General features: G+C 35.9%; 1 protein-coding gene across 2 annotated transcripts in view; it reads left to right on the top strand.

The window, feature by feature from the left end:
* The window catches only part of LOC141558132 (inter-alpha-trypsin inhibitor-like), a 98805-nt gene that overhangs the window by 66783 nt on the left and 17797 nt on the right, over nt 1-14225 (top strand). For both annotated transcript variants that reach the window (XM_074294882.1, XM_074294881.1), the window contains exon 3: nt 6940-7113. In XM_074294882.1, the coding sequence (XP_074150983.1) occupies nt 6940-7113 (174 nt within the window). The remainder of the gene's footprint in view (nt 1-6939; nt 7114-14225) is intronic.

Here is a 14225-nt window from a genome sequence, read left to right as displayed (position 1 = left end):
GGCAAGATGAGGGAAAGAACTGAGACACCAGCAAACAAGGTGAATTTGATTCTGAAGCAAGAGTTTAACCCACTGAGGAGCCTTTTATATGTTTCCTCCTAGGACAGAAATCAACTCCAGGCGAGAGCATGTAAGAACATGCACTTGGCTAGAAGTAAGGAAGATAAAAAAGAGAATGGCAGTTAAGAGCAGATCCTGCCTATGCATCTCCCAATATTCCACCAGAAGTGGGAGTGACAACTGGAGAACAAGAAAGAAAGCTTCAGGAAAGAATTTGGGACAGTACAGAGTCCAAATGCTTTCCAAGCTAGGAATATGATTTTGTTAAAGTCATTTAAATTCTAGATTTCACTTTTCTTACTTGGAACATAAAGTTACTGGGTTAGAGTTCTAAGATGCATCCAACTCTACTAATTCTATAAGTCTCTGAGTTGTGAACAAGTGGCTTCCCACAGGCTTTTAGGAAAATGGCATGGTATGTTATGTCAGGATGCCTCCTGGAGGTAGATCACTTGGGAAAACAAGTCTACAAAGGGCCCACTGTTTATTTCTTTAAAAGCATTACCTGTTGTTGCTTCTATAAACTTTGACTCACTTTTATGAGATTTTTTTTTCCCTTTCATCTTTCATTCTCTAAATGAAAAGCATTTAGAGATGAATCCATGTCCCAGGATGTATAAATAACTTAGGGAACCTCTAATTAACTTGAAATAGCCATGTTTCTTGGCTGAGAAAACCTCTTCTTTCTTTCTTTTATGAAAAGATTCAGGAGGTCAGTGAATAGCATAATAATAAAGGTGTCACCTTTATCCTTCCATATCCCACAGCCTACCCTCACCCTTCTGGTCAATGCCCCTTCCCCTTTTCCCCTCCTGACTGGATATTGATCCCCATTTATCTTACCTCCTACAAAGTGAACCCAGAGTCTTTTTTCCATTATGACACAGATCTATTCTCCCTCTTTCCAGAGATGATGGGCCATGTTATTCACTCTTGTGGGGGTTTTTTTCCCTTTCACCTTTTATTTTCTAAATGAAAAGCATTCAGAGACAAGTTGATGTCCAAGGATGTATAAATAACTCGGGGAGCCTCTAATTAACTTGAAACAACCATGGACAATTATTCCTTCCTAAAAAAATACCTTAGCAGTTATGATTTCTAACACTAAACTCCTAAGACCTTATGTGGTGTGTCCCTCATTATCAACTAATCAAATGACATCAATTAATTTTTTACAAAAGGGATATTTACTGAGAAACTCCATTAAAGACAGATGTTATAAGACATTCCCCAAATTGAAAGATCATTTTCCCTTTGAACATTAAAGGTTCCTGGAAAGAATAGACTCAAATTTAAAGTATAGTGGTAATGAAGCTTATGTGTAGACAAGGATATATCCAGGCTCCTGATCCCAAAATTCCTTTTCCCCATTATGGAATTTTCATGCAGTTCTTCCCTATAGGTATAACTTTCTTCTGGGTTTAGTGGATCAGTAGCTTTTTAGAGTTCCTAATCAGAATTTCTCTCGGACACAAAATGTCATAATCCCTGAAGCTTCCACTGTCCTTGTACTATCTTTCTATTCTTGGTTCTTGGAGACCTGTATTTCCACTGTAGGGTCTGCCTTATGCCATCTCTGATGGACTCTGAGGCCACCATTCAACTCTAACCACCAGTGCAACCTTCAGGACACCCTGAACTCACTGGTCACTTGGTAATCTTATAGCTTACATAAATCTTCCTTATTTGAAAGCCTCCAAAGAAGAGAGTGAAAGATAGATAGCTTAAATCTTTTGTATACACACTCTAGTTCCTCAGTCATCAGTAATTCCAGATCATTAGGCAATCAAATGATTCTTTGCCATCATATAGTAATCGTCCCTCAATCATTCATAGCCAGAAAGTGACTCCCCAATGTCTCTTATATGGGATTGAAACATCTATGAATACTCTAAAAACCCACTAGAAAAGCTGAATCTGACAATGTTCTCAGGCCTGGACTTTCACTGGCCAGTTATGCACACACCCAATCTCCATGATCACAATAGCAACAATATCTAGCATTTACATAGCCTTTAAGGTTTACAAAGCACACACATAACATTATCTCATTTTATTCTCATAACATTCCTCGTAACAAACAAGGTATAAGAGAGGAAAAAAGACAGACAAGACAGTGCTCAAGGAATATTTGAAAAGGAAAAGAATATTAAAAAGTGGGAGGGTTGAGGAGGTGACACTTAAAACTCAGTCTTGAAGAAAGATAAGAAATTTAAGAATTAAATTGAAATAATGTATTCTGACCATAGGGGATAATTTTTCAAGTGCAAGGAAATAGAAGAGAGCATATTGAATTCAGAGAACAGCTCAAAGTCCAATTTGTGATATAGAGTTATAAAGGAGAGTAATGGAAAGTTAGGTTATTTCTTCTATTTCTATTTGCCTAACCAATTTCACTATACGTCCCAGAAATAAGCAGGCCAGTTCTCTGGCCATACTTTTCTTTTCTCTAACTATTCATCTTTCCTGTGTTTCATTGTTTTCTTACCTATAACAATAATCACTACTAATCTCCTTCAGTTAAAACTGAAGAGGAAAAAAAATAGGGAAGAAGAAAGACTGAGGTTTATTTTGACAGGGTCAAAGTTTTGGTTGCAACTGATTTTTCAAGTTACTTCTCATGCCCAGCTACAAAAAGATTTATCTTTATCTTTTCTCTAGTCACTTTGGTTACAAATTTCTTGAAATTTAAATCTTAGTGGTCTAGTCACCAATGATACATCCATTCTTTTTTCTTCTGTATCTTTTATTGAAAAAGTGAAATAATCTTTTCATAACCTTGGAGCAAAACAAGATTTTCTCCTTGGCTCAATGTTGTCTATGGACCAAACACAATAGGAAATCTTTTCTCTTTTTTTCTTTGAATAACTATCTCACTGACATGGAGTGAGAACTTTCTAGTCTATTGTCCTAGATCTAAGTTGCTACATCTCTTCTTGGAATCATGGGGGTATCCAGAGAGGTTTAGGTACTCTGGCTAATTACATTGGCTCAAGTCTGTACAGGTTGTGTGTCCCTTCTCTCCCATATCTGTCAGTAATGACTAGAGTTGCAGTTCCATTGATAAACATAGCAAGCATTATCTTCTACATAGGAACATTTGTTTCAAAAATAAAGCAAGAACAAAAGTACAAATATTTCCCCCACCTTCTGACACTTTAGAGACCCTTTCCTTATTCTACTTTAATCTTAGTGTGGGGTGGAGTGGGAGAACAGACCCACTCTTAGCATGGTTGCTACATAGCATTGATCCTTGCATCCAGATGTAGCATCCATCACTGCCAGACAAATTCTTGTCTCTGTTGACCCTCAACTGTGTACACTAGGTAACTCCTAAAAGAAAATCACTCCTTGCTTCTTGGGGGATCAATGGCTGGACTGACTACAAAATTTTAGTGCAGAGAGACCAGGATATTGGGATGCCAGAGGTTCATTCTTTTGACCTTATGAAATTCACACGATCCAGATTAATCTCCTTCAGTTAAAACTGAAGAGGAAAAAAATAGGGAAGAAGAAAGACTGAGGCTTGTTTTGACAGGGTCAAAGTTTTGGTTGCAACTGATTTTTTCAGTGTCTCAATAGCTAATTAGAAAATTGTTCTTCTAATCATAAGAAAGTAGGCCAGCTACAGAATCTTTGCCACATAAATTCAATTCTCTGCAGAGTACTTCCATTATATATCATCATCTCCTAGAGACATGCTTTCTAGCTTTTTCCCTGTGGAGAGACGCTTAGAGAGACCCTTTGTGCTTACGTCAGTTCTCATAACAGATACTTTTAAAAAAATCACTGTCATTTCCCAATAATCATCCCACAAAATCCTCCCTTGTAGTAAAAAAGTACAGTTAAGCAAAAAAAAATTATATATCTGATAACATTCCATACTTTACTGTCTGTCATCTCCATGACAAGAGGAGAAGAGTATGTTTTGTTTCCCAGTCTTCTAAAATCAAGGTTGGCCATTGTATTTCATTTTGTCAATGTTGGGTTTTTTTACATCATTGCAATTATTGTGTATATTGTTGTCTTGGTTTTGCTTACTTCATGTGCCATCACTTCATCACAAAAGCCTTTCATAGTATCTTCACAGAATTTTTCATCTTTGTGATTTCTTACAATGCAATAATAAATTCATAAACTAAAGCTTGTTCAGCCATTTCCCTAATCAATGGGAATCTACTTTCCTTTTAGTTCTTTGCTAGTATTAAAAGCATTACTATAAATATTTTTGCATATATTCTTTCCCTCCATCTTTGATGTCCTTGAAAGCTATACCTAGCACTGAGGTAAAGAGTATATACAATTTAGTGACTTTTCTAGTGCAGTTTAAAATTTTCCAGAATGGGTGAGCTCATCTCTACCAATAGGTTTTTTTTTTTTTTTTTTACTTTTAAATTTATGATAAAATAAGCATTTCTATAACAATATAATAAAAAGATAATAAAAAGGTTTTGCATGAAACTGCAAATCTATTGTGTTTTTTTGAATGTATAACAAAGTTATTATGTAAATTTCTTCCTTTTCCCAATTCTGATGCCCCAGCATAACCACTATGAGGTTTATTTCCAAATATGATTAGAGGAAAGAATCAAGTGTTTAATTCAGGAAACCACTTTTAATATAATGCCAGTGTTCCAGCCTTGTCAACTTATCTAGTCTCCTCTTATTCAATAAACTTTATCTAGCTCTGTGCTGTGTCCTAGGGATACAAAGGAAGGCAAATGACAGTCCCTGTCTTCAAGGAACCCACAATCCAAAGGAGGAGAAAACATGCAAATAATTATGTAGAGACAAGTTATACACAGATGATCAATAGTAAGCAAGGTACTAGAATGAAAGAGATTAAGGTCTTCCTGGAATTTTAACTGGGACTTGAAGTTGGAAGGAAGCTAGGAAGTAGAATTGAAAAGGGAGAGCATTTTCTCTTCTGGGTTGCAGCAAGAAAGTCAGTGAAAATTCCCAGTGTCTGAAATAGAGCATCTTGTTCAAGGAATAGCCAGGAGGCCATTGTCACTAGATCAATGAGCATAGCCGTAAGATAATAAGGAGGGTAAAATGTAAGAAGCTATTCCTAAGAGATACAACCATGTATTAAATGTTTATGCATTAGCACAGACAGTGGGGCAGTGGAGAGAAGCTCCACATGCCAGTCCTCTCATTTAAACAGAACTTCCCAATCATAGGATATTAAGGAGTTGGGAAATCCATCAAAGCAATATTCTTTTCCTAAGAAAATTTTCCAATATCACTATTCCTAAAGTAATATTGTCTGTTGCCATTTTCATCTCCCTGAATTTGAAAGAGAGGAGAAAGGGAGGCATGCCTCAGAGCTTGATCTTTGGAAGGATATTGCTGGATTTCAGTTTTCAGTTCTGCTGCTGAAAAAAAGTGTTACAGGTGATTTGGAGATAGATAGATGCATTTCTGATTTATGTCAGGACACATTTATAAGCAGTCTTTCCATGGTCTCAAAAAAAAAAGTAGGTATAGTCATAATTAAAAGAGGTAGCCAGCTATTTGTTATGATCTCTGCCCCGAATTATCCACCATCCAAACTTGCCACAATGATTTAAGTTCTTACTATTAGAGTTCCACTTTTGGGTCAAAACATAAATGTTTCATTGAAAAATGAAAATTAACTAGGGAAGATAATTGTGACATTGTTAATGATCGTTTCTACTTTATTTCTAATTTAGTCTGTCAATATAGCCTAATACCTAACAGGACCTATGAAAACAGATATGGCAGGATAAGTACATTTATAAAAGGAAAGAAGATTAGAAAAGCTATGAATGACAGCTAAGGAAGACAGATTTGAGTGGAAGCATTTCAATGAAGGAACTTAGAAAGTGTATATGAGTTATACAATGTATGGTGGCATAGGCCACTTGGGCAAGGGTAATTGCTTCAAGAGAGAGTGAAGTGATTTCAAAAGAATTAAAGTAGATCTAGCTATGTGACCCTGAGCAAATCACTTAACCCCAATTGCCACAGGAAAAAAAATAATAATTCTAGACCATCCTCTACTCCATTCCTCTCTCCTCTGCCTCATAGCATATTTATCTAAGCATTTACGTAAAGCACACTTTGCAAACTTTAAAATACTAAATAAATGTTAGCTATTATTATAATTATCTGAATAGTAAATGTGAACATAATCTTTCAGAAGAGAGAAGGAAGAATAGGACAGAGGGATAGAGGGAGCAAATTGGGGGAAGAGTGGGAGAGAAGGAAGAAAAAGAGAAAGGAAAGAGAGGAAGGAAGAAGAGGAAAGGAATGGGAGGTGATGGAGAGATGGAGGTAGGGAGAGAGAACAGTAAAACAGTCAGCTGGCATGCTGAAGAAACAGTGCTACTGAGGATCAAAACATAGTATTTTTATCTTTGTTGCTATTGTTTGCTTTTTTTTTCTTTCTCGTGTTTGTTTTTGTTTTACTTTTGATCTGATTTTTCTTGCACAGTATAATGAATATGAAAATATATTTAGAAAAATTGCACATGTTTAACTTATATTGGATTGCTTGCTGTCCTGGGAGGTTTGGGAGAAGAGGGAGAAAAATTTGGAACACAGGATATTGCAAAGGTGAATGTTGAAAACTATCTTTGCATCTATTTGGAAAAATGAAATACTATTAAGAAAAAAAGAAACAATGCTGCCTTAAGAGTCAGAGGACTTTTGATTCAAATCCCAACTCTCTCATTTGGCCATGTGACCCTGAGCAAGTTACTTCATTATGAGTTTTGATTTTTTTCATCTGAAAAAATGATAGATTAAACTAGAAAACTTCCCTAGGGTCTGCCAGTTCTAAATTTATGACTTTAAATTTCCTCATTTTCACACAGACTAACTTCTGGCATACCCCTTTTTCCCTTTGCACAGAAAGAGTTTGCCTGATGGAAAAGGATCCAGGACACTGCAAGGCATCCTATACAATGTGGTACTTTGATTTCCTGGAGAAGAAATGCCTCAAGTTCTTATATGGAGGGTGTGTAGGAAATGGAAACAGATTTCTCACCAGAAGGGAGTGTTATCAGAGATGTGCTCCAGAATCAGGTAAGTAGGAAGGATGTGGGAAGCTTCACATTAAAATAGATGAATCAGAGAGGAGAAATGACTTTTTTATTCACTTCAGCAAATAAAAGGTATTGTCAGTTACAAGGCAAATTGTGCTTCACATTAGAACAAAAAAAAAGTCTGAACAATTAAAAGTAACAGGAATAAGGCTGCCGGGTAAGACCAGACCAGGGAAGACTCATCATAATGACCACAGTATACACTTCCTGGGCCTCATGGTGCTCATCACTGTAACTAGTATATTTCAGGGGGATGGTGTGGGGAATAAGGGAGTGGGTCAGAGCATATCATCACCATTCAAATGACCTGTGTGATTTATTCCTAATTCTTTTGGCTGGCTGCTATTCTGATGCAGCTCAACCTCCTCTTTGGACTACAAATTTAAAATGCAACTAACTTATTTCACATATTGTTGGTCTTGAGGAAAATAATAATCTGTGTAATTCTCCATTATCTAAAAAGTAAAGATGGGACAGGTAGGTGGAGCAGTGGATAGAGCACCAGACCTGAAGTCAGAAGGACCTGAGTTCGAATTTGACCTCAGACACAATACTTCTTAGCTGTATGACCCTGGGCAAGTCACTTAACCCCAATTGCCTCAGAAAAAAGCAAAAAAAAAAAAAAAAAAAAAAAAAGATAAGTTTTCTATATGCTAAAGCACTTGTTAATCAAAAGATTGCCTTAACTCATCTGCTTGGAGACCAGCTGCCTTAAACATTTATTCCATACTTGAATTTTTGCTTTATTCTAAAGTTCAAGTTTTTTTTTTCTTTTACATACTTAAAAAATTATCTTTTGTCAAAAGGTATGCTTATTTTACCTCAAGCATATACTAGATACATGAAAGGAGTATGAGTTCTTTTGATAAAAAAAGAATGTGACTAGTGAAGTGAATATTATTCTCTTTCCCCTTGGGAATCTGAGCACTTGAAAATGGTTTTTCCCCATTCACTGCATTAAAAACAAGTGGTATGTTTATGACTCCTACAGTAGAATGCATGGCTACAGTTTCATTAATCACCAGGAGATTAGTACAGGGAGTAAAAACCCCTTTCCCTAATGGTTTTGGAGTTGTACCAAGCTTTCTTTCTTTCTTTTTTTTTTTTTCAATTGTCAAGCTTTTTTTTTTTTTTTTTCTTTTTCATCTCCTCCCTCTCACTGGGGAGGCAAATAGAAAGGTAAAGAGAAGAGAGAGGGGAAGGGAAAGAAAAAGTGAGGGGGAAGTCAAGAAAATGACTACATTGGCACATTCCAAAATGTGTTTCTCGTTTTACATGTTTGCCTATCACCTTTTAGTTATGAGGTGAACAGTGTTCTGTTGTTTGTCCTCTGGAATTATGGTTAGTCATTATTTTTCTCAGTCCTTTATGTTCTTACAAGTGTTTATTTTTTACAATACTGATGTTATAAATTGTTCTAATTTTGCCTATTGCACTCTGCATCCATTCATTAATATGTCTTCCTAAGTATCTATGAAACTATTTCACATTTCTTATATCATAATAGAATTCCATTCCATCCATATACCATAATTAGTTCTGCCTTTCTTTAAATGATGTTCAACCCCCTTAGTTTCCCCCCACCCTTTTTTGCCATCACTAAGAGAATAGCTTTAAATATTTGGTATACGATATTTTTATATTATATATATATATATATATATATATATATATATATATATATATATATATATATATATATATATATATATATATATATATATATATAGTGTCTTCCTTTTGCTTTTTACCTCTTGGGGCTATTGATTTAGCAGTGTTATCCCTGCACCAAAGGGCATGCACAATAAACCCTATTTTTCAAATAATTCTAAATTAAATTTCTGTTTCTTTTTGGAATAAGTTATTTTTTGCTTTGTAATGGAAACAAAAGCAACATACTTTGAAGAAAAAAAGAAATAGCAGATTAGTTAAAATAGGTGAATGTAAAAATAAAGAATGCCATTTGAAACTTATGGACATTTAGATTTAATGAGGGAAAGGAAAGGGGGAGCCCCATTTCTAGGCTCATAGATAGTAAGATAATCCCATGAGGCGCAGTGTCCCCTGTAAATGAATTTACAGGCCTGAAAACCTAGGTTGATAAAAAGGTTTATTGTAGAAATTTGGAAGTAAGGTTCAGTTAGAAAGATGCCAGGGCCAGAGGTGGCTGCTGGGCAGGCAGGAACCCTTACATGGCTGGAAGGATACTATGTGTAGGCTGGGAGGGCTCCTGCAAAGAGGGAGTTATGGCTTGGCCCTTTTTATACCTAGAAGATGATGGGCGGTACCCCTAAGTTCTCTGCAGGCTTTTCAGTTAGCTCAGATCAGGTGAGGGCTGGGGGAAGCTGAGCTGATAGTGGGGGCTGGGCCTGGATATTCAAAGGGTGCCTTTGACCAGGATTTGTGAATCAAGGTCAGCCATGGGTTGGGCAATTAGAAAGGGACCTCAACCCCCATCAGATTTATCCAGGATCCAATTCAATTCAACACATATTTATTAAGCACTTACTATGTGCATGGATATTACATGAGATTCTTATGGCATGGGGTTGGGGTGGGATATAATCATAATCAATAGAGCACTGAGCTGGAGTTTTAAAAATCAATGTTCTATTTTACCTGTCTGGTCCTCAATTTACACATCTGTAAAAAGATGTACCAGAGCTGTGGTGTCAGACTCAAATAGAAGCAAAGGCATAGTAAAGCAAATAGAATAGCAAATAGAAGCAAAGGAATAGTACATAGGAAGTCCTAAAGGCCACAGATTGGCTTAGAAAACTACATCGTAACATTATTTATGTTGTACTATATCTTATTTATATTTAAAATTTATATTTTAATCTGGTTTTCTCAGCACTCAGGAATATTGCACCACACATCTCAGCACTAAAGAATCTGTCAAATTCCTTTTGGATCTAACATTATGTGACTTTCAGTGTTTATATAGTGCTTACTATTTGCTAGGTATTTTACAATAATTTTATTTGATGCTCTCAACAACCCTGGAAGGTAGGTACTATTATTATCTTCATTCTACAGATGAGGAAACTGAGGCAAAGAGAAGTTAAGTAATTTGCTTAGAGTCACTCAGACTGGATTTCAACTCAGTTCTTTCTGACTCCAGGACCAGCACGCTATTCACTTGGTTGCCCCCATCTCATTCTCTAAGATTCTTGTCCATGTTCTATAAATGCTGTATAAAAGCTGCACCTTCTAAACCAGGGAGTTTCCTCAATCTCTCGATATTATATGGACAGTGGAATAGTAAACTGATCATCTGGAGCCAGACCTTGGTCCATGATTTTCCTTTTCTGATTTTTGATCAAATTGTGTAGTCTTCTTCTCCTATATAATATGCTGCACCTCTTGTTTATTTTTGATTGAGGTGTTGGGTTGGGTTTTGTTTTGTTTGTTTGGGAGTGGGAGTTGAAATTTTTGGTATAGAATTATGATATCATTTGTATAAGAATCTCTCAATAGGAAACTCCCTGAATCAATATTGATGAGGAACTGTTTCACAATTAAGAGTTGCCTGGGGCAAGGCATTGGGGACCTAAATGTCTTCCCCAGGATCTGACAGCCAATATGTGAGTCAATTTAGGCAGCCAGATTTGCAATCCTGGTCTTCCTAACTGAGAGGCTGTTTTACTTTCCACTGAGCCTTGTTAAACAATGAAAATCTGCAGCATGACTGTGATTCACTGTGCTTTAATAATGCACAATGCTAATGTCTTTTCTCCAGCCCAAGAACAGACATCAAACATGTGCCCTGTTCAAAATTCCAAACACATGCCAGACCTCAAACTGTGCTGTCATAATCCTCACTTGACAGGATTTATTAAAATACTTATCAAGGCTTCCTTTTTCTATAAAGGTCTTTTTTTCCTGCTAGGCTTTTCTTCTAGCTGGTTTTGTTTTTCCTTTTCCTGCTAAGCTTTTTTTTCTCCCCCCATGTTAGTTTTGCCTTTTTTTTTTTTTTTTGGTAGTTTTTTTCTTGCTAGTTTTGCTTTTTTTCTGAAGTTCATTTTTCAAGCTCACTAAGGATTTATTTTTAATGTAACTTGTTTAGCAGAAACTCCAGCATCTTCATCCCTCATAGGTTTTCATCAGACATAAGTGATCTTTCTCTCAATCTACCTCAGGGCTGTTCCTCCCACAGGGAACATGACGTTTTGAGGACTGATAAGCTTAACCTGAAATGACCAGACTGTAGGACATACACTTAATGTATTTGGACGCACTTTCTCCAGGCCTTGCTGTTTTCTACTCCTGGAAACTATAGTGTGCTAAGGAAAACAGAATCATAGCTTCAGAATTGGAAAGGACATTGAATCTAATCTCCTCATTTTATTAAAGAGGAAACTGAGGTTTAGAGAATTATATGATTTGTCCAGGATCTCACAGCTAAATGCTGACTGAGGCAAGACAGGGGTTACTGGTGTTTCTTTCATTCTCCCCTGCCCCCTCCCCCCATCATAAATGCATTTTTGCTCAGATTTTTTTTCTGATCTATGTCAATAACTTCACTCCTCTCTCAAGCATTTTTCAGGCTTCCCAAATAGCAAGGCTGACTTTGGTCCCATCTGGCATCCAGATAAATGTTTTTTGGCAACAGAAGGTGGTGGTTTTCCTGAAAGTGTAATAACTATAGATTCTATTGCCTCTCCTCATGATTAATGCAGATTTTTAAAGCATATCCTCAGGAGAGTCATCCAGGAAACAAGGACATGGGACAGTCCTGAGGATATAGAGCCTGTAACTGTTGGTTATTGACTAACTCTAAACTGAGATCTAACCATTTCTTTAAGGCTGTATATAGTGTTGTCACTGTGGGGACTTTTTCTCCCTACAGACCATAATAGCTACCTATGACATAGCAGAATCCTAGAACAGGGTTGCTTAATTTAAGAAAGTTTCATTTTCTTTTTAAACATATATTTTGATAATTGTATTTCAATGTAATTGGCAGCCTTTGTGGATCTATGTGTTTTATTTTGTGCATTTAAGAATATGATCCTGAAAAACAGTCTGTTGGTTTTATCTAATTGCCAGAGGGGTCCAAGATACAAAAAATGTTAAAAATCCTTGTCACAGAAAGGTTAGGTTATTTGGTCATAGTTACATAGTTTAAAAGAGTCAGAGAAAGAATGGGACTCATTTCTTACAGACTTTTGGTATAATACACTATGCCACCCACCAATCTAACCACAGTACTAGAAAAATAAAAGAACAAGCATGTATTTTAAGCTTAATTTTTTAAAAGATGTCCCTTATCTTGTAGACTAGAGAGCTACACAGTAGAAAAGAAAGAATTTAGTGAGGGATAATGAGTGGTAGAAAAGCTGGATAAGCAAATTGGAAAAGCAAGGCATACCTGTCAGATCTGTGGAGAAGGGGAGAATTTATGGCCAAAGAAGAATTAAGGAACATTATGAGATGCAAAATGGATAATTTTTATCACATTAAATAAAAAAGTACTTGCACAACAAAACCAATGTAGCCAAGATTAGAAGGGAACCATAAAACTGGAAAACGATTTTTACATCCAGTGTTTCAGATAAAGGTCTCATTTCTAAAATACATAGAAGAACTGAACCAATTTTATAAGAATGCAAGTTATTCTCCAATTGATAGACAAAAGGTTATAAACAAACATTTTTCAGATGAAATTTAAGCCATTTTGAGTCTTATGAAAAAAAATTCCTAAATCACTATTGATTTGAGAAATGTAAATAAAGACAATTCTGTGAGGTACTATTTCACTCTTGTCAGATTGGCTAAGATGACAGGAAAAGATAGTGACAAATGTTGGAGGGAATGTGGGAAAACTGGGACACTAATGCATTCTTGATGGAGTTGTGAAATGATCCAACCATTATGGAGAACAATTTGTAACTATGTCCAAAAGACTATAGAATTATGCATACTCTTTGATCCAGCAGTGTCTCTACTGGATTTGTATCCCAAAGACATAATAAAAAAGGGAAAAGAACCCACTTATGCAAACAATGTTTATAGCAGCCGTTTACGCAAAAGTTAAGGGATTGGAAATTGAATGAATGTCCAACAATTGGGGAATGGCTGATTAAATTATGATATATCACTGTTATGGAATATTACTGTTCTCTAAGAAATGATGAGTAGGTTGGTTTCAGAAAAGCAAGTAAGCAGAACCAAGAGAACACTGCATAGCAATAAGGCTATATGATGATCAACTGTCATGGACTTGGCTTTTCTCAACAATTCCAGTAGACTTGGAATAGAAAAGCCATTAGCAACCAGAAAGATACCTGTGGAGACTGAATGTGGATCAAAGCTTGCTGAGTGAAATGAGCAGAACCAGAAGATCGCTGTATACTTCAATGCTGTATGAGGATGTATTCTGATGGAAGTGGAAATCTTCAACATAAAGAAGCTCCAACTCACTTCCAGCTGATCAATGATGGACAGAAATAACTACACACAGAGAAGGAACACTGGGAATTGAATGTAAAATATTACCACTACTGTCTATCTACCCAAGTTACTTATACCTTCGGAATCCAATACTTTACGTGCAACAAGAAAATTGGATTTATATACATATATTATATCTAGATTATACTGTAACACATGTAAAATGTATGAGATTGCCTGTCATCTAGGGGAAGGAATAGAGGGAGAGGGGAAAATCTGGAAAAATGAATATGAGGGATGATGTTATAAAAAAAATTACTCATGCATATATACTGTCAAAATTGTATAATTATAAAATTAATAAAATTTTTTAAAAAGGGAAAAAAAAGAATGTGGATCAAACCTTTCTCTTTCTCAAGATTTTTCCCCTTTGGTCTGATTTTTCTTGAACAAGATGACTAATATGGAAATATGTTTAAAAGAATTGCTCATATTTAACCTATATCAAATTGCTTGCTATCTTGGGGAGGGGGAAGGTAAGGGACAGAGGGAAAAAAATTTGGAACACAAACACACAAAAATTAATGTTGAAAACTATATATATATATTTGGAAAAAAATAAAATACCACTGAAGAAAAAAGAAGAAGAAGAAGACTAGGACTGGCTTAAATCTTCTTACTCTAAGGAATCTGTAC

This window comes from Sminthopsis crassicaudata, chromosome 2 (assembly GCF_048593235.1).
Source record: "Sminthopsis crassicaudata isolate SCR6 chromosome 2, ASM4859323v1, whole genome shotgun sequence".
NCBI lineage: Eukaryota > Metazoa > Chordata > Mammalia > Dasyuromorphia > Dasyuridae > Sminthopsis > Sminthopsis crassicaudata.
The sequence above is the reverse complement of the archived record's forward strand: the minus strand, read 5'-3'. Positions and strand labels throughout refer to the sequence as shown.